This window comes from Bombus pascuorum, chromosome 12 (genome assembly GCF_905332965.1).
Source record: "Bombus pascuorum chromosome 12, iyBomPasc1.1, whole genome shotgun sequence".
NCBI lineage: Eukaryota > Metazoa > Arthropoda > Insecta > Hymenoptera > Apidae > Bombus > Bombus pascuorum.
The window spans coordinates 4783678-4807414 of NC_083499.1; the positions used below are offsets into that span (position 1 = coordinate 4783678).

The 23737-nt window shown below is 37.5% G+C and overlaps 1 protein-coding gene across 8 annotated transcripts in view; it reads left to right on the forward strand.

Moving 5' to 3' along the window:
• Positions 1–23737, forward strand: part of LOC132912505 (sodium/potassium-transporting ATPase subunit alpha) — a 166564-nt gene that overhangs the window by 95945 nt on the left and 46882 nt on the right. Inside the window, exon 1 of one of the 8 annotated variants that reach the window (XM_060969985.1) lies at positions 58–176. The exons of 4 other annotated variants lie outside the window; for them this stretch is intronic. In XM_060969985.1, the coding sequence (XP_060825968.1) occupies positions 165–176 (12 nt within the window). In that variant the 5' untranslated portion in view covers positions 58–164. Of the gene's footprint in view, positions 1–57; positions 177–1107; positions 1268–23737 lie in introns of those variants that run through there. 3 more of the 8 variants (XM_060969981.1, XM_060969986.1, XM_060969982.1) reach the window with 3 other exon arrangements.

A 23737-nucleotide genomic window follows, 5' to 3' on the forward strand; every position in this document is an offset into this window, starting at 1 on the left:
GTGAGGGACGGTCGGCCGTTGGTGGGGGAACCGTGAGCTTTGGTGGGAGAGGACGGGTCGATGATGCCGGCGGTCCTCGACGACTCGAAACGCCAGTCAGTCTCTGGTCCACTCGAAGCCGCGCTGTTAACCTTCTATCTCATCGAACACCGCTCGCCGCAGCCATGGGTGACAAGGTTTGTGATTGCTTAGACGCACAAGTCCATCTCTTCGAGTTCTCTGAACGAACGAAAATCTTCGCTTTGTAGCCAGAGCGTGTCACAAGCTTTATCCTGCTTTGTCGAGTTCTATCTCTATCTCTGTCCCTCTTTGACAGTTAGCCAGATACGCCAATAGTGTACGCGTGTATGCGTGTGTGTGTGCGTGTGGCTTTCTCTGTGTGCGCGTTACGTATACGTGTGATATATGTGCGTTCGTAGAATGCGTGCGTGAGAGAGAAAGGTAGATAGCTAGAGAAAGATCGAAATGGTAAGAACGAGCGAGATTTAGAGCGAGATATAGTATGAAGGAAAGAGCGAGAGGCATAGAGTATGAGTGGCTAGCGTGAATGGGTTTTAGAGGTCGGAAGAACGCTCGTTAGAGAATCGGTCTCTCTGTTGCGGACGACAGGACGTGATGAAAATAATAACGGTGCGTGTCACACGTCTGTTTGTCTGTTTTTAGGAATTCTTCTCGATATCTCTTGTGGACATCCACTCTGTCGCATTCTTTCGAATTCTTTATTCCACTCCTCTTCGTCACAATATCTTTTTCACTGTGTAGTGACTTCACAGGCTGTCAAACGAACAGGTTTTGGGAAATCAGACAGAAACAGAAGAAAGGGCCAGGAAGAAGGAACAGAAAGAGGGCGCGATGTAGAGAGAGAGAGAGAGAGAGAGAGAGAGACGGTGTAAAAGAGAGAGAGAAAGAGAGGCGAGTCTGTGGTGTAACCACTGCTAAAGAGGAGCTTCGATCGAGGGGGTAGGAGGAGGAGAGTGGGAGAGAGCGAGAGAGAAAGGCGTACGGAGACAAGGAAGGGTTGTGCTCTCAGCTCTCTCTCTCTCTCTCTCTCTATCTCTCTCTGTCTTACTTTCTTTGCACGTCGAACTCTCGCGGAATCAGCGCGAAGCAGTTCTTCCCAGTGATCCGTTCCGTCAGTGTCGTCGTTTCCAGGAAAGCGAGGAAGTATCCTCGAGTCGGAAAGGCTGTCCCTCCCTCTGTCTATTTCTTTCTCCTTCTTCTTCTTCTTCTTCGTCTTCGACCAGTCCACTGCAGAAGGAGCGAGATGGTAAAGTGGTATTTTCTGGAGAAACCACCCTTTGCCCTTGTTTAACCGTTTCCAACGTCCTTCTTATATATCGCTGTAGATCTTTTCTTTTTTTTTTTTTTTTCTACTATTCTATTTCCATTTCTTTTTTAATCTATTCTCAATTTAATCTAGTCGCAAGTAGCGTCGCGTTTTATTTCATAAAATCTTTCGTTGTCGAAGTTATACGACATTTTTCGTCTGTGGCTCTTGGAATGAGAAATACGTTTGAAGGAATGTGAATTGCTAGAAGAAAGCCATAAGACAGTGGATGTTGCTAGCAGTGCTTCGATCGCGGATTGTACGCGTGGTTCCCTGACCCAATTGTGCGGCTCGAGTACTTTTTAGGCGTCGTCGAGAGTGCAGGGCGACCGAGAAAGAAAGCTAGAAAGCCCGTCCGTGCTTCCACCGGAGGTGGGGTTGGTTCTAGTTCTCGAAGGGTGTCGGTGAGGGTGTTGCGTCGCGATGCGCACGCGCCACCGACCAGCTGCAGACTTTCCAACACCGTCTTCGTGTTTTTCTCGCGAAAATCCTCAATGAAAATCCTGGAAATTTCAACAGCGTCTTACTCTCGACAGCAAATCCAATTCTATCGATACAATTATGGTATTCTAATTCTATCAAATTCCCTATGATCGTGCCAGTTGAACATGAAACGTCCTTCCATGTAACGTGTGGTCGACACAGTTTCCCATTCTCGTCCTCGCCCCAGTCTCTGTTCCTCGTGACACGAAACATAGAATCGTCCAACGGAAAGTCTATGAAATTTCGTAATTCTCTATTTTATCCACTTCCATTTATTAACTATTCTATTATGGCAGATTATGGTTTTATATTTGTAAGAGAAGATAGAGAGACGACGAGAGATTCATCTTGCATTTTCTCCTCGAAACTACCTTAATTCGATCGATCGTTGCACGTTCCAGCAGAAAATAACGTCCGCATGGAGATTGATATTTTTAGCGAGCTATTAAAGCTCACCTTTCGCTAACCTGCGCAAGCTCTCCGCAAGCAAGGATAAATCCGAACCCTTGATAACGATGAATTATAACTTCCAGACTACCTTGCATCTAATCTTCTTAATCATCTTAACGATCCTTTCTGATCGTTCTAACAAATCTATCTGTCCAACTTGCCTACAAACGGCTATCTTTCGTCTTTTTCCGTGTCGTGAACTGTCGTTGGAAAATCGTCGTGCAGCAGATAACGCCGATTGAAACGTGGAAATAACGGATACCTAACCTGGCCGCAGATTCGCGACACGCCCTCGATTGCAAGCTACCCTTCCTTTTCTTCTCGCCAACCCACCCTCTCACGTTGTCGTAACGATCTCCGCGTGAACGCGAACGTTCTTCGATTTTCCAACAATCGAACGTGTTTAGGGAACGTATTCTGGCTGGGAAATTGGGTTGCCTAGATCTGTCTGTCGGATGAGGAGGCTAACTTGTTCGGTGAATCTATCGATCGCTCGCTGGAATTTGAACTAGTTGCAGCCTCCATTGTCTCGTCGATTAACTGCACTTTGTTACGTAGCTAAGCGAAGTCTGCCGGTGTGCGTATCGAGATTTTCTGGCTCCTTTGACACATTTGAAATTCGGTTGCCTGGATCTGTCCGTTGCAAGAAGCTCTCCGGCGTGCATCGATCGATAGCCCGATGGAATTCGAATGAGTTGCAGCCTCCATTGTCTCGTTGATGCTTTGGAATTTCGCGTGGAATTTCCCCTGTTAAGTAAAGTTGCTGGCGTATTTATTGGGTTTATTGCTCCTTTAGCTTTTTGGTATATTTGCATAGGCAGGTTTGGTATATTTAAATGAGAATTTTTGGTTCGTTTCCCATTCACCTGAGGAAATGTCTTTTGCAACACGTCTAAAGTAAACTTGCCGAGGAATTTTGTTATATTTTGTTAAATGTTGTTATATAAATTGAGATTTATTTAAGTTTTCGCATTTTTGTCATTTATATGGGAAGATGTCATTTGCGAGGTATACGAAGCGAATGTGATGAGAAGTTTTCTTGTTTGAGGAATATAATAATATATAATTAAGCCAGGTGTTTATTGTTATACGTATTGAGATGTAGAATTTTTGGATTTTTGTATTGCAATGAGGATTTTCCATTCGTTTCTCTATTAATATAAGAGAATATCTTTTACGAGGTGCACGAAGAGTTTGATAGGCGCATTCGCACGCGAGCTCTTGATCGGGGCTGGTGCTACTACTGGCCCAAGGACGCAGCCGTCAATTGAAAAGGTCGATCCTTTTAACAGGCCCTTACCGGCGTTTTTCATTCATTGAAATTCCTTCGAACGACTTCCGCCAGTCGATTACCCCGTCACGATTTGTTCGCTATTCTCTCGCGTGATGTTTTTCTCCACTCTTTCGTCAGCTATTCTTTTCGAAAACTTTCAATCGCTAAACTGCGAATCTTTATGCAAATTCATATTCTTATAAATAAAATGCAAGAAGTACAATTCAAGACGTTAAATCAAAGACAGAAACACTGCTATCTCTCTGAACATTTTGTATATTCTTGCATATTGTTCGTTTCTGCACTTCGGTTTCACGTAAATTCATAAACGTGCCGCGGTTTCCCAATCGCTATAGATTATCATCATTTTCCTCTTATTTTTCTTTCGCCGTCTATTTTCTTCCTTGACAGTTTCGTTCTAATTTTTGTTCTAATTTGTCCGAATTTTATAACTGAAGTCCGATGTTCGATAATGTTGTTTGATGTAAAAGCTAATTTTCTTGAAGTAAATTTCTGTGTAAAGCGAATTGTAAAGGTTAGGCGGATCAGATCGACGGAATACTCTACACCGATTTCGACCTATGACCTTCGGCCACAGGAAGGGACTTGCGCCCTTTGCGAGCTGCTCAGGTCAGTTACATAACGCGTCGGTGACGTTCGTGTTCATTCAACACTCGCTCGGTCCGGCTATCGGCGGATCGATTGCGCGATACAATAAAAATACGTAAAGAATGAAATCGTTACGAGCTTCGCGTCCGACTTTCGTCAACTTCTGCTATCGTGCAACGTCGATCGTCGATCAAACTCGAAGGACGATCGTCGTGCGCATACCCTTTTCCATCGATCATTCCTATTGTCAATCATCAATGAGGTTTCAAGATGATCACGATATTGCTTTGCTTAATCGATAACTTTTGATCGGTTTAGAATCTTCAACTTTTTGATTCGTTCAATTTTTTTCTACAGTGTCTGAATCTTCAGTTTCGCGATCTATTACGAATATTCCTAACTTCCTGAGCTTTTAAATAATCTTGCGTTACGTTCAAAAGTAGAACGAGAAGTAGCTACTCGTTCTTATCGAAATTCGAACTTGCTCTGATATCTTTGTTCCCGATCGTTGATACCGATTTAGATTTTGATAATATTACGAGTGATGTAGAGTTCCTATTTGATGGAAATTCACTGGCGATTCAGATTTAAATAACGTTAAATCTTTTTTGGAAAGGCATTCATGAAAATTGTGAAGACTTTAAGCGAATTGGCAACACCAAATCTTGTTTAACTGAATTTTCTGAATGGAAACTCTAAACTAAATAACGTCGAGCTACTTTTACACAGAAATCTCTAGTTTGAATAACACTAAACCTCTTTCAACAGAAATCCATAGAACCTAACCTAAATTGCAACAGAGCCCCTTGCGCAAAAACCCTCTACGTTCAAACCGTAACTCTTTACCACCTAAATCCTTTTCAATAAGAATGCATGGAACCTGTAACCGGAATAACGTAAAAAATTATGTAACTCGTAACCGATCCAAAAGCCTCCCTACTCTAAATTTCTTTCAGAATAAAATAAGGCTAACCTAACCTAACTCTTTTCAAAAGAATTTAAGGATCTTCTAATTTGAATAGTTTCAAAAATTACGCGGAGACATCGTAACTACTCCAAAATTTCATCTACTTTAGGTTTGCTCCATTAGTTTGCATTCATCTGGCGACATCTTCTGACTTACACAAAAACTTATACCCGACCTAACCTAATCTCCTTCGATGATAATACATAAAATCTTCAAGGAAAATAACATCAAGAATTACGCAAATTTTCCACTAGAATTATTGCAAGATCTGCTGTAAACTTTTTTATCGATTCCCATCCATCAGTCAAGTTTTCCTCTCTTAGATAAAACCCATTAACCTAGTTTGGCTGAAATCTTTTTCCCCAAAAATCCATGGTACCTCTGATGAGAATAACATCAAGGAGGTACGTCACAACTATTCCGAAATCCCTTCCATTCCAAACCTTATCGATTTCTATTCATCCAGCAACGTCTCTCCTGGTCTCCACCTAACCTATAATAATACAATCATCCATTTCAATCAGCTACAAGCTGTATCTAGCCATTCTCCATCGATCGTCTTTCAATCAAAACACAAATCCAGGAATATTGCGCGAAGCAAAGCAACCGAAATAGATGCGGTTAACCAACGAGCAGAATTACTTTTAAATTGCAACCAGCGAACATACATAGCAGTGGACAAAAGGAAGTTTGAAGTTACTGAGTAATCCATTTGTGTATATGCGCGTGTTATTGACTTTCGTATCAGATATTTTTCATTATTCTGTTGACAGTCGTCTGTTTTAAAAGATACATATTATACTTATTCGCTACTTTTATCAAATACAATTATTTTATTTTGTAAAATGATAGCACTTTTCGTACCACTTATATTTAGACTTTCTTTTGTTTGCTACTGTAACTTCGTTCGATAAAAGAGACGTTGTCGACCATTAGACGCGATGTTTCGCGTCACGAGCGTAAAATTAAGCTCCTGGCCGTGCATCACACGCCACTTAACGTTTCTCGTTCAGCTCGCTTCGGCCCGCAAAACGCTCATTTCCGTCAGAAGTGTTTCTAACGAGCTCACGCTAGATGCTGCAGCCTGAACGGGTTCTTGAGGCGGAGCCCGCCTCCGGGGAACGTCCAGGCTTCCTTCCGGTCTCCACCGCCCCGTATTGCCTTGGATTGCCCCGTATCTCGTAGAAAACGTGCCGAGTGGCCGAGAAAACGAAGTCTAGAAACGACCACGAAGTGTTTTTCGTTGAGAAAAAAGGCGAGTTAGTGACATTGTGTCTTTCCAATTTCTTCCAAAGAATTCGAGGAGATTGTTGGAGCTATGGAGGAGCAATTACTTTTATAGAGGACCTAATATGAAAAACAATTTTTCTTCCTTTTCTTTTTTTTTTTTTTTTTTCTTGGTGTGTTTAGTTAGTGATGGTTGGAATAGTTTTTGAGGGTGGTGTGGCTACTTTCGCAAAATCTTTAATTAAAGATGATCTGAATGTCAGAGAGATCAGAAATAATTGGATCTCTGGAAGACAAGAGAAGTTACTTTATAAAATTTGTTTGATTAGTTAGTAGTTATTCGAGTGTTTTTTTTTTTTTTTTTTTTTTTTGAGATATGATGGCTTTGGAAAAAATTTTTAATTTGGTTGGTTATCGAAGAGGTTAGGAATTCTAAATAATTACCGTAATTCCGAAAGAATAGAGTAATTGCTTCGCGCATTTCTCAATTTCTTTTTTAATCTTCCTCAACAAATTCAGAAATTACGCGAATACTTGAAATTCAAGACAGTTGTCCAAATTCTGAAAAAAATGACTCTAGTTCCCTACGAGCAGTTGTATTTGTTTAAAAGAATCCTCTAAAAACAGGACTTAATTCCGCCCTTTGAGATTTCTGCTTCGACATCTTTCCTTGTCAGATCTTGTTTCAGCCAAACAGATTTCCTTAAATCCTCCAAGCATCCTTCGACGTTGTTTAATAAAGTTCGAGGTCGTTCGATCATTAATGCGTCGAAAGAAGTCGGTTGAAAAGCTGCGAGAGGAAGCATCGGACGTCCATTAAGCAGTAGGTTGCAAAGACACAACGGCAGTAGAGGTGGTTGTAGGTGGAAAGGCTGCAGACTAGATGGCGCCCAGGCTCGCCTTCTGGGCTGCCTATCGATCCTAACCTATTTATAATTCCTCTGACATTTCGATTCGTACATGATAACGTCGGCAAATTTTACCACGACGCGTTCTCTACCCTTCGTCGACCAATGCAAATCCCTTGCCCTCTCTCCCTTTTCATTTGCATATGTTCCTACCCCAACGACTTTATGCTTTTTGTCGTTTCTCTTGACATTGAAAGAAGTGAAGTTTCTCTAAGATGAGCAGAGCCTCTTAGGAGACGACGTTTCTTTGCTATTTTCACTACTTTATATCTTATCTATCTGTTTTTCTCCGTCGTCCTGTCGCGCAGTACTTTCAGGTGACATTTTCCAATTGGAATCTTCGTGGGAATCTTTCCGTGCCGTGTTTTCTTACTGTCTTAGAGCATCGAAGTTGGATGACATTTCGTGACGTTCTAATTTTCGCTCGAAGAGACCACGCGAAGATTTATTGCGATCTACTTTTGCGTCAGTGAACAAAGATACGTTGCTTATTCTCGTTAAAACAAGCGAGTAGATTTATTTTGTATAAGCGCTACAACGTAGCTTAAAGTTCCCAAGAGAAACAGCAAATATTTTGCAACAGTGATTCGAAAAGTTATGGTGCAATTATAATGCAAGCTATTAATGTTTTAACAGAAGAATCCAGAATAATATAATTGTACTATTCGAATTTTGGACATCTTGTACATTTTTGTACGCTTAAATTTCCCACAAAAATGAAACGACACTGATTCAAGGATCAATAATTAAAACGCAACGAATCTTATGAAACGACATAATAATCTACATCAAAATTATTAAAGAGACAAAGAAAGTAGGCAGTAAAATGCATCTAACCAGATAAATAATTCGTGCAAGGGAAGGAGAACGTTGCAGCTTCCTTCAAGGTTGGCCTTCGCCTTCTTTCGCTTATTGTTAATGTAAGCAACAAGCCTTCGCCGCCGGTCAGTGTATTTAAAGGATTTTTATTTCCGACACGATTTTTCTCTTTGAAAGAACACTTTTACCACAGTGGAAACGTGACCAGCCGCGATGGTCGCCCTCTTTGTGATCTCCTTCGCGTTACGAAGGGGTTGATCCTTCGACTTGGACGAGGGTTCCTCCGAGTAAGCGAATAATTTTCCCAGCTCGACAAAAATATTATACCAGCCAGGTTATCGATCCATGTCGTTCACATGCTACGTGAAACTTTGTTGCTGCTTTTCGTATCGACGAAATCGGTGCATCGATTCTTTCAGCAGTGTAGCTCCCTGAACGAAAGTATCGATTGACGATGAATTTAGGTTAGCATCTAGGTCGTTTCGCGAAAACTAAGGATATTAAGACATTAGAAACTGGTTATTTGTTAACTATCATAGTTGGGAGGATCAATGGAAAAGTATATAGACGTATGACCTAACCTATCGGAATTCGATTTTAGAGGATCATTGGAAGAGCACATACGTAGATACATAACCTAACCTATCAAAGTTTAATTTTGTACAGAGATTTCGCTAGCTACACCATCTTTTCTTCTCGCGTCTTTGATTAAAACCTTAATGAAATACGTAATAAGAATCTTAATCGTTGAAATTATTTAGCGAATTTAGGTTATGTCTTCGAGAAGATGTCAAGTTCAAAGTATACTTTACTTATTAATAAATAACAAATAATTATTTGCTACTTATTCTCCATTTCGTAAATTCTACTGTAATCTTCGAATTCTTTATGATCCAATAGCCCCTTTATTTTGGCGAAAAATAGATACATAACCTAACCTATCAAAGTTTAATTTTGTAGAAAGATTTCGCTAGCTGCACCATCTTTTCTTCTCGCGTCTTTGATTAAAACCTTAATGAAATACGTAATAAGAATCTTAATCGTTGAAATTATTTAGCGAATTTAGGTTATGTCTTCGAGAAGATGTCAAATTCAAAGTACACTTTACTTATTAATAAATAACAAATAACTATTTGTTACTTATTCTCCATTTCGTAAATTCTACTGTAATCTTCGAATTCTTTATGATCCGATAGCCCTTTTATTTTGGCGAAAAATAGATACATAACCTAACCTATCAAAGTTTAATTTTGTAGAAAGATTTCGCTAGCTGCACCATCTTTTCTTCTCGCGTCTTTGATTAAAATCTTAATGAAATGCGTAATAAGAATCTTAATTGTTGAAATTATTTAGCGAATTTAGGTTATGTCTTCGAGAAGATGTCAAGTTCAAAGTATACTTTACTTATTAATAAATAACAAATAATTATTTGCTACTTATTCTCCATTTCGTAAATTCTACTGTAATCTTCGAATTCTTTATGATCCGATAGCCCCTTTATTTTGGCGAAAAATCAGTTTCTCATGCTTTTAGAATTTTAAAATACAAATTTTGCTCGTTACTCTGTTTCAGTTTGATTCCTCAGTACTCGAATTTTTATAACTTTATTGTTTATAACTTGAAGGTTATCCCGTGCGAGTTTAAGATATTGGGTGGTCGAATATCGAAGAGGCCGAGGCGGCATATCTTCACAATTATCATGAGCTACTCCAAGTTCCACGAGACGAGGATTAGGTCTTAACATTCCTTTCGTCTCGCGTTCATTTCGCATGGCCAGCATAAGGTTTCTCTGCGTTAATGTGACCTTCCAATTCCCTGGCAATCGTCAATTTCCATCTGTACAAACACGTCCTAGATTCCTGTGCTATTATCTTCCTCAATAGCACCCTAATGCCGCAGTTCTGATTTCTCTCCAACTCTCACAAGTTCGATATACAATCGGGCAAAATGATTTCTCCCCCAATCCAATTCCCAAACGCGCTTTCAACAAAAATAGCGACACCCTCGAGACACATTTCGTCCGTTTAATGAAACCAAATAGAGGAACGCGGATAAAATCGGGAGAAAGTGAAAGATAATCTTGGAAGTTTCTTTTTCCTTTATTCTTATTCGTTTTCAATCATACCAATTGTTTTCGATTTCAAGGACTTTGGCTGTACGCAGTTCCTTCAATTTCTCGATTTCGAGCTTCCGAAATGGAAAGCAAAGAGAGCAATAAAGTCGAAGCCAAGAATAGTCTTCCGTGGATTTTCACTCGAGCCCATTAATCTTGATTACGAGAACGTGGATTGCACGTCGTCGATTTCCAGTCTGTGAAATCTTGAACCAACCAAGAATAATCATCGAAGACTATTCTGTTCCATTTCTTAGTTGCATTTCCTTCGGTTTATTTCGATTCATCAGAAGCAAAACCGAAAAGGATACAAACTTGAACAAATCCATGACGATCTTCCTAGTCTCTTGTACGCATGTTCACGCGAATCAATCGATTTCGTGTTCTAAGAAGTTGCAGTTCCACCAATTTCTCAAATTTTCGGGCCGAGATCAAACGAACGCTGGAATCTTAAAGAATCCAAAAATAGGCTTTGAAGTTTCTTCCGCGCAATTCTCACTAGAGTCGACTGATCTCGGCTTCGAGGACGTCGTCTGTAATTCCTCCGATTCGTCGATCTCCATCGATTCCGATCGAAATTTGAAACATAGACATAGAGATAAAATTGTCAAGAACCGAGAATGATCTTCGCAGACTCTTCTATGCATTTCCGGTTTCAAACAGGATGGCTGCGATTCCTCCACTTCGTCGCTTTCGATTTCTCGAAGCAAGTTGCACGAATCGTTTATCTTGCGTGAACAGGAGAGGCCGATTTCTATTTCCGTAGCGAAAGGCCGCGTTTCTCCAGTCGGTTCGATGTTTTCCTTGGAAGACAAGTATCGATCGGCCCCGACTACTAACCTCACCCCGGCGATCGTTTTCCTCCTTAACCAAGCTCAATTATTGCATGACGTCTGACCGCCCCGCACGAGAAATTGAATAACGACGTGCCTATGATAATTATTCCGGCGTCCAGAGCACGTCTTAGAAACGTATTTATAGCGATCCGCTTCTTGTTACGTGATTACTCGAGCCACTGATCGATCAACGATCGTAGTGTTGATCCCCTTAGATTGTAGTTCCCGATCTAGCTGGAATGAATGAGAATTGGCATGCTTCGACGCTTCGTACTTTATTTCCTAGCTTTCTTTTTTTTTCTTTTTTTTTATATCGCTGCGAAATATAGAATAGATTTTGATGAAAAATTCGCTTGGTTTATTCAGGAGACATTTGACCGATTTATTCGATATACCGATCTTACATTTTCTAAATGTTTGTGTGATATATATATAAGTAGACGAGTGTGTTGAGAAGGTATTTTCATATATTTGTTTTTAAATGTTATATCGTTTTAAGCTGCTAATTGTGTTCTCCATGGGAATGGAGAAAATTAAACAAATTTATGAGCGCGAGTTATGTGAAAAATGGTGAATCCTAATTCGACAAGCGATGATGTTGGAATGAGTGATGGAAGTTAATGATTTAAATTTAGTAAATAAATTAAAGCGACAATTTCCTATAACGTTAGATATATGGGGAATTTAGTAAATTTTTGACATATAATTTTTCACATATGTCGGCTAAAGTTTCTCAAAGTTCTTCCACTTCTCTGTTATTCTAAATAGAAATTAACTCAATTAACAGATCAATAGAAATAACTTTTAACGATGCTGATGATTCACCGAATGATAAATTCAGTATAAATATAAATGAAGGCAACAACAAATTCTCATTATAAAATTAAAAACTAAAAAACAAAAAAAATATTCTACCTTTAATCTGTGAATCGAAGCTCCGATGAAAAATTGTAGAATTCCTCTTAGAAAATGATTCGTCCGATAATTTCATTGAAACAGAAGCTACAGTTCTTTCAATCAGACGGAATCTCTCGAGTTGAGAGCATTTGTTCCTGCTGTAAGAAAAGAAAACGGGCTGGAAATCCCGTGGAAATCCGAATGCTGTAATGGCCTCTTCAAAGACTTCTGCTTAGAACGTTTGTAGGTCTTCGGTTAAACCAATGTTTCCCCTTAACGAAGTAAGTCGGCGACGGTCGTTGGCCCGCAAAGGGATTGCCCTTTTCACGTCGCGCTCTTCCGACGTTCTGCCAACCAGATCAATGATGAAGAAGAATAAAATATGTACTCTGTTCTTCCATCAACCTCGGTTCGCTTAATCTTCTTAAAGTTTTTCGTCGTACCACGCGCTTTCGTTCATTTTCACCTACTTTGGATGTAACTGTACTGTTTGTACATATACAGCGCAGCGAATAATTATAAACTGAATGCAGTTTTTAGATTTTTTCATAATATTAAAACAAATAACTATTAAAAATAAAAAATAAAAACTGGGTAGACGAAAGTGTTTCATAGAGAAATATTTATAGATTTTTGAGCGCACAGAGGATATTAAGTCTTTTCACGGCAAACATACGGTTTTTATGGCTGCAAAATAAGCAAACTTCCTTTTTACTACGCTACGAATTTTTAATACGATCTCCGGACTAAAATTCACTAGACTACTTATAAACGATTTTTTGCAAATATTTTTCATTTTATATTTCATATTAAATACTAAATTTCGTTCTATACGTAACAATGTCGTAGCTCGAATTCAATATCGTAGAGAGAATATGGTGATACATGGTATGCTATAAAATCGATATTCTATTAAATGTGATTCAAATATGAAGGATTCGTGTAATCTGCCGTTATTGCAATCTGTTTCTAAATACAGTTATCGTGATAAATACGATTTCACACCGGGAATCGTTATATCATAGCTGCATTTTGATTTACGGATATTGCGTACTTTTTTTGGATCACGTAACGAGATTGTTTTTTAAACAAAAATTTAATTTTACAGCCGTTTAGACAGCGGGATATAACCAATAGCACGTTAACGCATTTTTGTGTTGAACTTGTTCATGCATTTGTTTGAAGTTTTCGACGAATTTAAACGTTCGGTGAAACAGTAAAATTTTGCAACGCCTAGTTTCTCTACCTCTGTGTTCAAAATCTTCCATTTCAATTGTTACCAAAAATTCTTCAAAAACTTATTGACATATTCCAAATATTCTTTCATATTAATTCGTATAAAATTATTCTATCTTTTTCTATTAATACATATGACAAAATACGCACACACGCCATGAAATATTTTATAGTTTACTAAACTAAATCATCGGCCAAATTTTCTTACTACTAAAAACATATTCGAACTGTTATACTAAATATATTAACAAAATTTCATTTCATTTTCGATGAAAAATTTGTCCAGGTATAAGTCAACCTACGAACACGAAGAAAGCTATTCGAGGTAATTCGGCCAGCCAATGGATCGCGTTAATACTTGCACGTAGCCGAGACCCAGCGAGGACGTTAGTCGTTGATTCGTTGAACGTTTCGCTTTATCCGGCTAGCGGGCCCTTTTGTGTATCGATTTATTATGCAATTGCTCGACTAGCCCCTTTCATCGTTCGAGGGGACCAAGGGAAGGCCGTGAACTAGCTACGGCACTGCCACTACACACGAGGACTTCCCTAGTCGCTGATCGCTCTCATAATATTTTCTTTTCCACGATTTACACGCTGGTTACGCGTTATGCAAATCGCGACTCACTACATTTCTACATTTAATCCATTGAAAACGATGATCAATGAAAAATAACTCAATATAATTGTTCTTGCAAAATACACGATAGATTTACTTATTATAGATATTTTATTACTATTATTATTTATTGAATAATGGATGTAGAAAAGTTGTCGAACTCTGTCCAGGCTAGGAGATACAAGGTGAATGACGAAAGGTTCGTGGATCTCATAGTAAATGGTTTCCAGGAAGAGTTCACGGGCAAATGTGTATCTTTATTTGCGTTGACAATAATCGTTCTGCACTTGCACATGACAATTTCGAGGTTAAGGTCCATTGGACTAATTCGTTCGATCGTTTTAATTGACCAACTCGAGGTTAAAGCTCTGTGTATCTAGCACCGATCTAATTGGACACCGCGAATGGAGCTAGGAAATCGGAAACGTTCACTAGTGCTTCGACTATTTTCCGGATTCTTACGATCCTCTGTTTCCCCTCGATAAGAATTTCGAAGGAATTTTCATCGATTTTATACTCCTGCCGTTGCTAGTCCCTTTTGCGTTCAATTTTTCAGATGCCTATATTACTGCAATTAACAATGTCATATGTATCGCTATGTATAGCTGTTAGATACAAGTAATATAAATCTGTACATTATTAACAATTCTATATTGCAGCAATTAATAATTTTGTTTTATCACGTTTATTATTATAATAGAATATATCGTATCAATCTTACCGCTAGTTATATAACGTAGTAATAATTTGTCCATTAAAGTTTCGAAAAATTCTCGTGAATTTTCCAAGAAACAAATTTGTTTCAGAATTAATAATTTCGTTGTTGTAAGTCCGAGCGATTTCATCTCGTATCGCACTTATCGTGTGTAATAAAATGTATCTCGACTTATCGGTGTCGTTACAGCTGACAATGTTATTACACTCTGTTTATTGCATAACACAACATAAATTGTTTCGTGACGTATCACCCATCGTCTTGCTTCTATACACGTACAGCGTCTGCCGGTTGGCGAACGTGTGTTTGAAAGAGCGCTTTTAAAAGACAGCCTCGCGTTAGTAGATAAGGAACGTGTTTGTCAGACGAGCCGCGTCGGTTCAATCTACACCTTTCTACTCAGCATTTACGTGTTTTTCACCCATGTACATATCTATAGTATTCTTCCCTTTTTTCTGTTTATTCAGCTTTTTATTCTTTTTCTCGAGTAAACTGCAAGAAAAATGATAGAAGAAGAAAATTATGTAAATTCTCGTCATCGAAGAAAGTCGATGTTTCCACAACACTCTTCGACCTATTTTTAATCCTTACGCGTAAGTCTCTCGGTCACTTTGACGTACTATTGACGAAATTTGCACACGGTGTGCTCTCACAATCGAAAATATTGCAAGTAAATGGTCAAATGTTGTTAAGAATAAATTTGCGTTTTCATAGGATGAATTATTTATTGACGTTAATGTTTCGCGATATAAATGTTGATTATTTCATTGGGCAAATCAATTCCTCTTATTCCTTGCTAATAAAAATCGATTGTTATTTTTAAACATTTTTTAAACCATCGACATTATCTACCTTAAAATCGTTACTGTTTCTTATTTGACAGTTTTTTACTATTTGCCATCGACAAAAATTCTCTTGTTATTAAAAAAAATATATTTTCGTTAGTTTCTATTTTAAAGTTTTAATTATTCTGCACTTTGGAAAACCAATTGTTACTAGTACTATTTTTCGTTGCTTTCAATCGTTTCTGTTATAAAAGCTCCAATTTCCCCTAACAGACGAATTTCAATTACTCACTAAAATATATTCTTCATGAAATTTTAACCATATTTTCGACGAAATATTTATTTATCTAAAAAAAAATTTTTTTCTACCTCAAAAATATTCAACGTCAAATAATTTAACATCGAAAATTCTTTGCTTCTCCAAACGAACAAATTTCAATTATTCTATATCCTAAAAATATCATCGAGATTGACCACATTTACCATAAAAGATTTTTCATTTCCATAAGCAAATTTTCCATTGTTTTTCGAACAATAGAGAAATCTGCTATTAATATTACTGTCTCATCGATCTGCTTTGAACTGTTCTCACCTACGGCGAATGGATTCTCTATTTGTCTGAGCAAGCGAATTCATCAGGACTCGTTAGCGTATTTCGTAAGAGACGTAGGGCTTCCGCGAAATCTAAATCATCCGGAGTAGTCGAAAAATGTCAAGGTGAGTGTCAAGATTTTCCGATTCGTGTATACTATGATGAAAGTTGAGTCGCGTTTTAGCCAAGCGTTCACACCTCTGATAATTAATCAGCGAATTATTTTTAGCTGTTGTTGAGGCAAGTCGCGATATACTTGCAAACACATGTAAGAATTTATCATAGGTCATGCGAGCGTAATTCCAATCCACCAAAGATAACATTTTTGAACGTATGCAAACTGCTGTGAAAAATCATGATTTCCCTCTGCCCTCCTTCTCCCTTGCTCACTGATTATTTTTATTAACAAACGAAAGAGTTCTTTCGAAAGATGTTACTGGGTTGAGCTTCCATTCGTTTTCATTTTATTCCATTAAGTTTCCATTTTAAGCCATTCGTTCGACTGATGAATTCTTATAAATGGTAATTGATTCATTAATCTTATAGGTGACTAAGCTTTAGCTTATCGATTTAATCAGAAATTATAATTGGCGCTAATGGAGGGTCGAGAATGTTACTATTGAAATAATCTTTCAGTGATAATTGCTTGATACACGAGAGAATAATTTTCAAGCGATTTTCAAATAAAAATAATTGTGGGATTCTAAAAGGTTGGAAACATTAAGAGGGAAATAATTTTTATCGGCGGTTCCAAGTTGAAATAATTGAATCAGTAATCCTTCCTGATAAAATAAACAAAACAGATAAAATAAAAATAAATCGTATTAATGGCAATGGATTAAGATTTATTTCAACGTGAAGTGTAACGTTCCCAAAACTTCGCCGTCTCGAAAACTCTGTAACATTTTATTCTGACACTGTATTTGTTAGATTGTTGAAACGTATAACCTGAAAATTCTATTTTCTCAGAACAGCGTGTTTCCGCTCATCGTATACATTTTTCCTTTGGCCAAATTCCAGCAAATCTTAAGTCGATCTTTAATGATCTCTCGTTAGAAATTCTTCGTCAATTGACGCTTTTAATATTTGATACATTCATAGTCAGTGACGTAAACTTCTCTTAAATTACATCTGATTGCCAATTGTTCGCCATAATTGTTTTTCAGGAAGATAAACCAACAATTATCTGACTCTTCGATAAATTCATTCGTCAAGAATTTCAAATTACAAACAACTACGTAAATCTTACATTATATCTCAAATCTAGAATTCTAAATTAAAAATTATATTAATGATTACTTCTAAATATTATCTCATGTATTTATTATACGAATATTTATAACATTAAAAATCTGGATCAATCAGCCGTTCTCCTACTCTTTATGAAGGAAATTGCAATTTTAGCAGAGGGAAGTGAATAATTGGCCATTAAAATTCTAATAAAACGCTAAAAAATATTATTTAGAATTATTATTCAGATTTTCATGAAAATAAAGATCGACTCGCAGCGATTCGATTAGACGAATAGAACGAAGTTCATTGACCAGGATGAAGTTTCACGCAGTTTCCTTGATATAACCGCAATCGGAGATCGGCTTAACCGATTACTTTACTCGTCGATTTATGCAGCGCACGTTGCGTCAACGTGGGCATAATTAATACACGGGATCGATACAACTGGTTTCGTAATGAAAATCAATTGTATGCGACGTAATTGAATTCGACGTACCTAGTCGGCTAGTTAGGTACTGATTGCGGTTGTTACGGTCTCGTCGCGTGGTTGCTTGTCTGCCGCGAAACAAGAACGTTAATTTACATCCCCATGAGTAATTAAACATCGATAGAAACGGAGGAAATTCGACGAATTATTTCTTCTTCGATCTCGCCCTTGATAATTACCAACTTCGAATATGGATTCTGATCAGTTTTTCAGATTAGGAAATATTTCGATTTAATCGGGAGAAGAAAATACAATTTTTGTAGAAATTTGTTCGATGTTCTTTTAGAATTCGATGTGCCAGTAGAGTTTTAGAATTTGAGGTGTTGCAGTTTGTAAAAGTTTATTAATTGAGCAAGATATACGCTTAATTAAGTAAATATAGATTTAATTAAAAGAAGAAAGTACAGCTTTTTGAAAATATGTTTAACTTTCTTTCGCGATTCGATGTTCCAGAAGATTTGTAGAAATTAGAAAGTTCTAATTATAATCTCTGTCATTGTTCTTCAAATGATCGGCAATTTCTTAACTGCACCTGTATACTCGTTAGATTTGAAATTTATACGTTAAGATCTCTTATCAGTGGATGATACTTTGATAGCGTAATATAATGCAGAATATTATTCCACGCTATACTTTTATGCAAAATTTGCGAAGTCTCCGAAATAGAGCACTTCAACTTCTAAGAGCTAATCGTAGGAAGAAATCTAATTGTTATGAAAAAATTTTTCTCGAGATAATCGGAAAATTGGTTTCAAAGCATAGTAGTATTTAATTTGAAGCAAGTTTTTTCGTCCGGAAGTGTTGGGTGTGAACTACGTAATCTTGGGATTGCAGTGTCAGAGAAAGACTGGTGAAAAATGCGCGCTAGAGAGGCCACACTCTGGATGTAACATAAATACACTCACTGTCTCGAAGACTTTCAGGGACGGCCGGCCGAGAATAGACGAAAATCCAATTTTAATCGCGGAACCTCGACCCGTAGGCGCGATCGATAGATCGTCAACAGAAGCGTCGAACTCTTCACGATTGTCGAGATAAATCTTTCATCTCGAAAAAAATAATCCTCCACGATAATTTAATTAGAAGATTATTATTTCTGATCGAAATCGATGGTTTTGATAAAGATCAATGATATAGAAAATCTTCAGAAAATTCTCAAAATTATGAAAAGAAACTCTGTGCAACTGGGACCCTGTTAAACAAATTAGGAACATATAAAAAAATATCAAAGTAAATTCGTTTTTCCCTTGGTTATTTCAATTCTCTAAGTTAGCTTAACCTTACCTTACCTTTTTCTGGACACGACACGTGTTGAAATATAAACGACCCGATATGCGTTCGAAGAAGTGGAAAGAAATTTTCGAGTCAGACGATCGATTGGTATATTTGTCGAGAATCTTGATAATCCGGACGATCGTCCTCACGTGACCAATGTTTGATCGCGTCGATCTTTTCAAGCTGAAGACCGACGAGTGAACATACACGCGAGAAGACCCGCGTCGAGACACGCGATCCAATTCCTTCAAGGTAAACGACGTTAGGATCCTCCGTGGCTAACGTATTTTGTTCGTTCTTCGCTAATATTGATGCAATTTCTCGATATTACGGTTCGACGAAACGATTAAATATGGCTGCTCGATCGATCGTGGTTAGGTTCGAGAACATGAGACGATTAATTATATTTCCTCGGCCGTGAAATTGTCCGGTTTTGAGTGGTTTAGAATGATTCAATTGTAAGGTAGTAGTTGGTCGATGATAAGTGGCAAACTAAGGGATTTGTTCGTTGTAGTGTGGCTTCAAAGTTACGAGCTGAAGAATTCTTTTTAACTGTGACAATGTAGACATTTTAACGGTAGAATTATTTATAGAATTTTATTAATTTTATTAATTTATAAAGTATTAAATAGAAAAAAAACAATAATTAAGCGGAATAGTACGATAGGATATTGAAGTAAATTCAGAAAAGTACAAAGTTATATTTGATTGATGCATTTGATTTGTTATTTTGAAACCTACCAATAATTTTCTCTACTACAATTCCAATAATCTAATCTGAAAATAATTATTTCTATTTTTCTCATTGCATTTTTTCATATAAAATTCCAAGCAATATAGATGGTTAGAATGTTTTATTAAGTAACTTGTAATCGAGTCAACCGAACAGATAATCGATAATAACCAATAAGTGATCGAGTCAATCAATTATTCACGACACTGTCCGCATTATGCCTGCAACATTGCAGTTGGATGCGTCGAAAACCGCTCTGTACGTGCAAAGCAACGGAAGACACGCGAACGTGACATCAATCAATCAGTAGTTCGGGACAGTGAATATATTAGTACGTCAGAATCTGGGGCAAACTGTGGAAATTCATTATCAATGAGTCGCACCACGCCACCACCACGTACAACATTTCTAACTAAAAAACTACAAAATCATCTTCCCTTATCATCCCTTACTAATACATAAAAACCTACATACCGCTTCTGTAGAAAGCAATCTTCATCTAACCTCAAAAGTACTCTCCCTTACATACAAAATTTCCAACTAAAAGAAATCCTAAAATCATCTTCCATTATTATCTCACACCAATACGCAGAAACATACACATCGTTTGTGTAGAGGTGGATATCTTCACATAACCTCAACAATACTCTTCAAGACATGCATTTCCAACTGAAAATCTATCGAATCATTTTCCCTTATCATCCCTTATCAGTACACGAAAATCTACATATCGCTTCTCTAGAAAGCAAACTTCTTCTAACCTCAAAAGTACACTTGGTCACATGGAATAAAAGTTCCAACTAAATAAAATTCTAAAATCATCTTGCCCTATCATCTCTCACCAATACGCAGCAACCTACGCATCGTTTGTGTAGAGGTGGATATCTTCACATAACCTCAACAATACTCTTCAGACATACAACATTTCCAACTAAAAAAACTATCAAGTCATTTTCTCCTATCATCCCTTATCAGTAAATGAAAATTTACATATTGCTTCTGTAGAAAGCAAACTTTTTCTAACCTCAAAAGTACATTTGGTCACATGGAATAAAAGTTCCAACTAAATAAAATTCTAAAATCATCTTGCCCTATCATCTCTCACCAATACGCAGAAATCTACACATCGTTTGTGTAGAGGTGGATATCTTCAGATAACCTCAACAATACTCTTCAGACATACAACATTTCCAACTGAAAAAACTATCGAGTCATTTTCCCCTATCATCCCTTATCAGTGCATGAAAATTTACATATAGCTTGTGTAGAAACCAAGTATCTTTACCTAACCTCAAAAATTCTTGCCAACATGTAGCAAATTTCCAAATAACGAAATCGCAAAAGCATCGTGCTCTATTATCTCTTTGATAAACACTACATGACGGAAGTGTACATGCCGCTAGTGCAGAAGGTAGAAACGACCGTGCTTCAACTTCCGGGGCCAAGATCGATCGTGAGCTACTGCAAGAGGAAAGAATGCGCGTGGTCCGACGCGTTCACGTCGAGAAACAGAGGCAGACCGTGCCTAAGTTAAACGACTAGTCTCTCCCTCTTGACCCAATTCGTGAAGCGCCCTGTGCCACGCACGCGTCACGTCACGGATCTCCTTCTCTGTGCGTGACCAATGCGCGAGGGTGCGTGCAAGGCCAGCCGCACACACTCTGCTCTCTTCCTCTCTTTCCGTCTGTGTCTCCGCCAGCGATCAGCTGATGATGCGTTCCTCGCCAGCATCCAGACTGCACGCGGCCATTTAGATCCGCCGATTGTTTCTCGTTCAAGTTACATTAATCGTAAATTATATCAGCCCCAAGTGTTTTGATATTCCATTGATATTTTAAGATTTAAAGAAAGAAGTAAAGATGATTTTTTAATAAGCTTTTACCCGCGTGTTTTATAGAAAGTTTACATAGAATGGAACATCGTAAATCTCAAATTAAAGTAAAATTGAAATTTCTTTGAGGAAGTGCAGATCGATAGTTTCGATTTCGCTGGTTCCAATGTCACATCAGAGTGTCAGAAGATTTTTCTAAAGTAGAAAGATAATTCTAAATTAGAAACTTTCAGGAGTTGAAAATTCGTTTATCGATAGACTTGGCTTGGTTGGAACGATTGGATTGCGAAGTTGATGGATCGGAAAGGTGGTACGATTCTTTTATTCAAAATGTGTATTGGATTTTGATCGATTCGATAAACATGCAGCTGCCTCCCAAGATCATCTCGCATCAATGGAGTCTCATTCCGTTGTGTCGAGAACGAAACGTGAAAGGGCAGACCTCGCACGTTGCTGTTACTTTTATTTATCGTCAAATCTTAATGAGAATTCGAGTGGTGAGCTTTGCGGATCTTTGTATAGTGTTTCGTCACTGTCTGTTGAAGCTGTAGCAACTGGCAAAGATGGGAATTGGAAAATTGGAATATTCGAAATCTTTAAAGTAGAGTACTTGAGAAATTCGTAAATCTGTAACTTTGAAAATTTTCTACTTTGAAATTCTTAATATTTTAAATATATGGAAGTTGGAATATTCGAAAGCTTAAAAATTCCAAAATTCGAAACCTTCGAGTTTTCAAATCTCGACAACTGCAAAACCCAAATATCATTAAATATTGTAATAACCCAAACTTCCAAAAACTAGTCGCATATTTCTAAAATCGAATGTTCGCTTTTCAACGACAAACTTTTCTAGAAAATTAATTAATTTCTTAATTCCATCCTCCACGTTATTCCCTATCATAGTGCATAAAAGGATCGTTAAACGTGTTCGACGAGTGTTTACGCCGAACAAGGGAAACTCGGTACCATTAATAAACGCGATCGACGACGTAGCTTCGTAAGTTCGTCGACGAAACTTCGTTGCGAATATTAATTACCATAATCGCGTTTGCCTTCGTCGTGAGAACGCTCGATGAAACGCGTCCGCGGGGACGTTGTTCCTCAAGCTCCCATTCAAACCGGTTATTCTACGCGTTGAACAAGGACTTCTAACGATGTTGGACCTGCGGAGCTTCTTCCAACTTTTCAGCCTCGTTCACTGTAATTAGCGTCATGCTTCTTGAAATAGATGATATAATATCGTTGTTGGTCTCGAAATCTTTAATGCATCTCTGGAGACGTTTAATGGGGTTATCCTCGTCTTCTAAGAAATTTTAACGCTTCAAATGGAGAAAATTAAATAATCCAAGAGATTATTCCGTTAAAGTAAATTAGAACAATATGTTGCACTTTCGTCATAGTTTTTTAATTGAGAAAGACATTTGTTCGTCCTGTGTCCTTCGATTTTAGAACTTTAACAGGGGCATCCTCATCTTCTTAGAAATTTTAATCCTCCAAATTGAGAAAATTAAATAATCCAAGAGATTATTCCGTTAAAGTAAATTAGATCAATATGTTGCACTTTTGTCATAGTTTTTTAATTGAGAAAGACATTTGTTCGTCCTGTGTCGTTCGATTTTAGAACTTTAACAGGGTCGTCCTCATCTTCTTAGAAATTTTAATCCTCCAAATTGAGAAAATTAAATAATCCAAGAGATTATTCCGTTAAAGTAAATTAGAAAAATATGTTGCGGTTTTGTAATAACTTTTTAATTGACGAACATACTTGTTTATTTTGTAAGCTCCGTTTCAAAAGTTTAATAGAATCGTTTTGATCTTCTTGGATACTTTGATCTTTTAAATCGAGAAGGTCGAACGATTGTAGAAATTGATCTTGGAAAATAAAGAACATTCTGAACAATCTAACAATTAAGGAAAATGTATTTTTGTAACCTCAGATGTAGATGTAGATGATATAAATTCTGAGAATTATAGCATGAAAAATTGCTCCGTAAATTAGAAAATCATTTCTGCTTGAGTTTTATCATTCCTTTTAAGAATTCTGAAAAATCGGAAAAAGGACGATTGCGAAATCCATAAATTGGAAAATCGTTATTTCTCGAGGAGACTGTTTTTCTAGAAAATCAAAGAGAGGAAAGTTCCTCCGTAAATTGGAAAAATCGTTATTTCTCGAGGAAACTCTTTTTCTGAAAATTCTGCAAAACCAGAAGATGAAAAATTTCTCCATAAATTAGAGAATCTTCCACTTGCGCGAAATTAAGCTGGCAAATAAGTCTGGCAGTTCTCATTAGCCGTAGCTTCCGTCAGACGACGTAATTGCGAA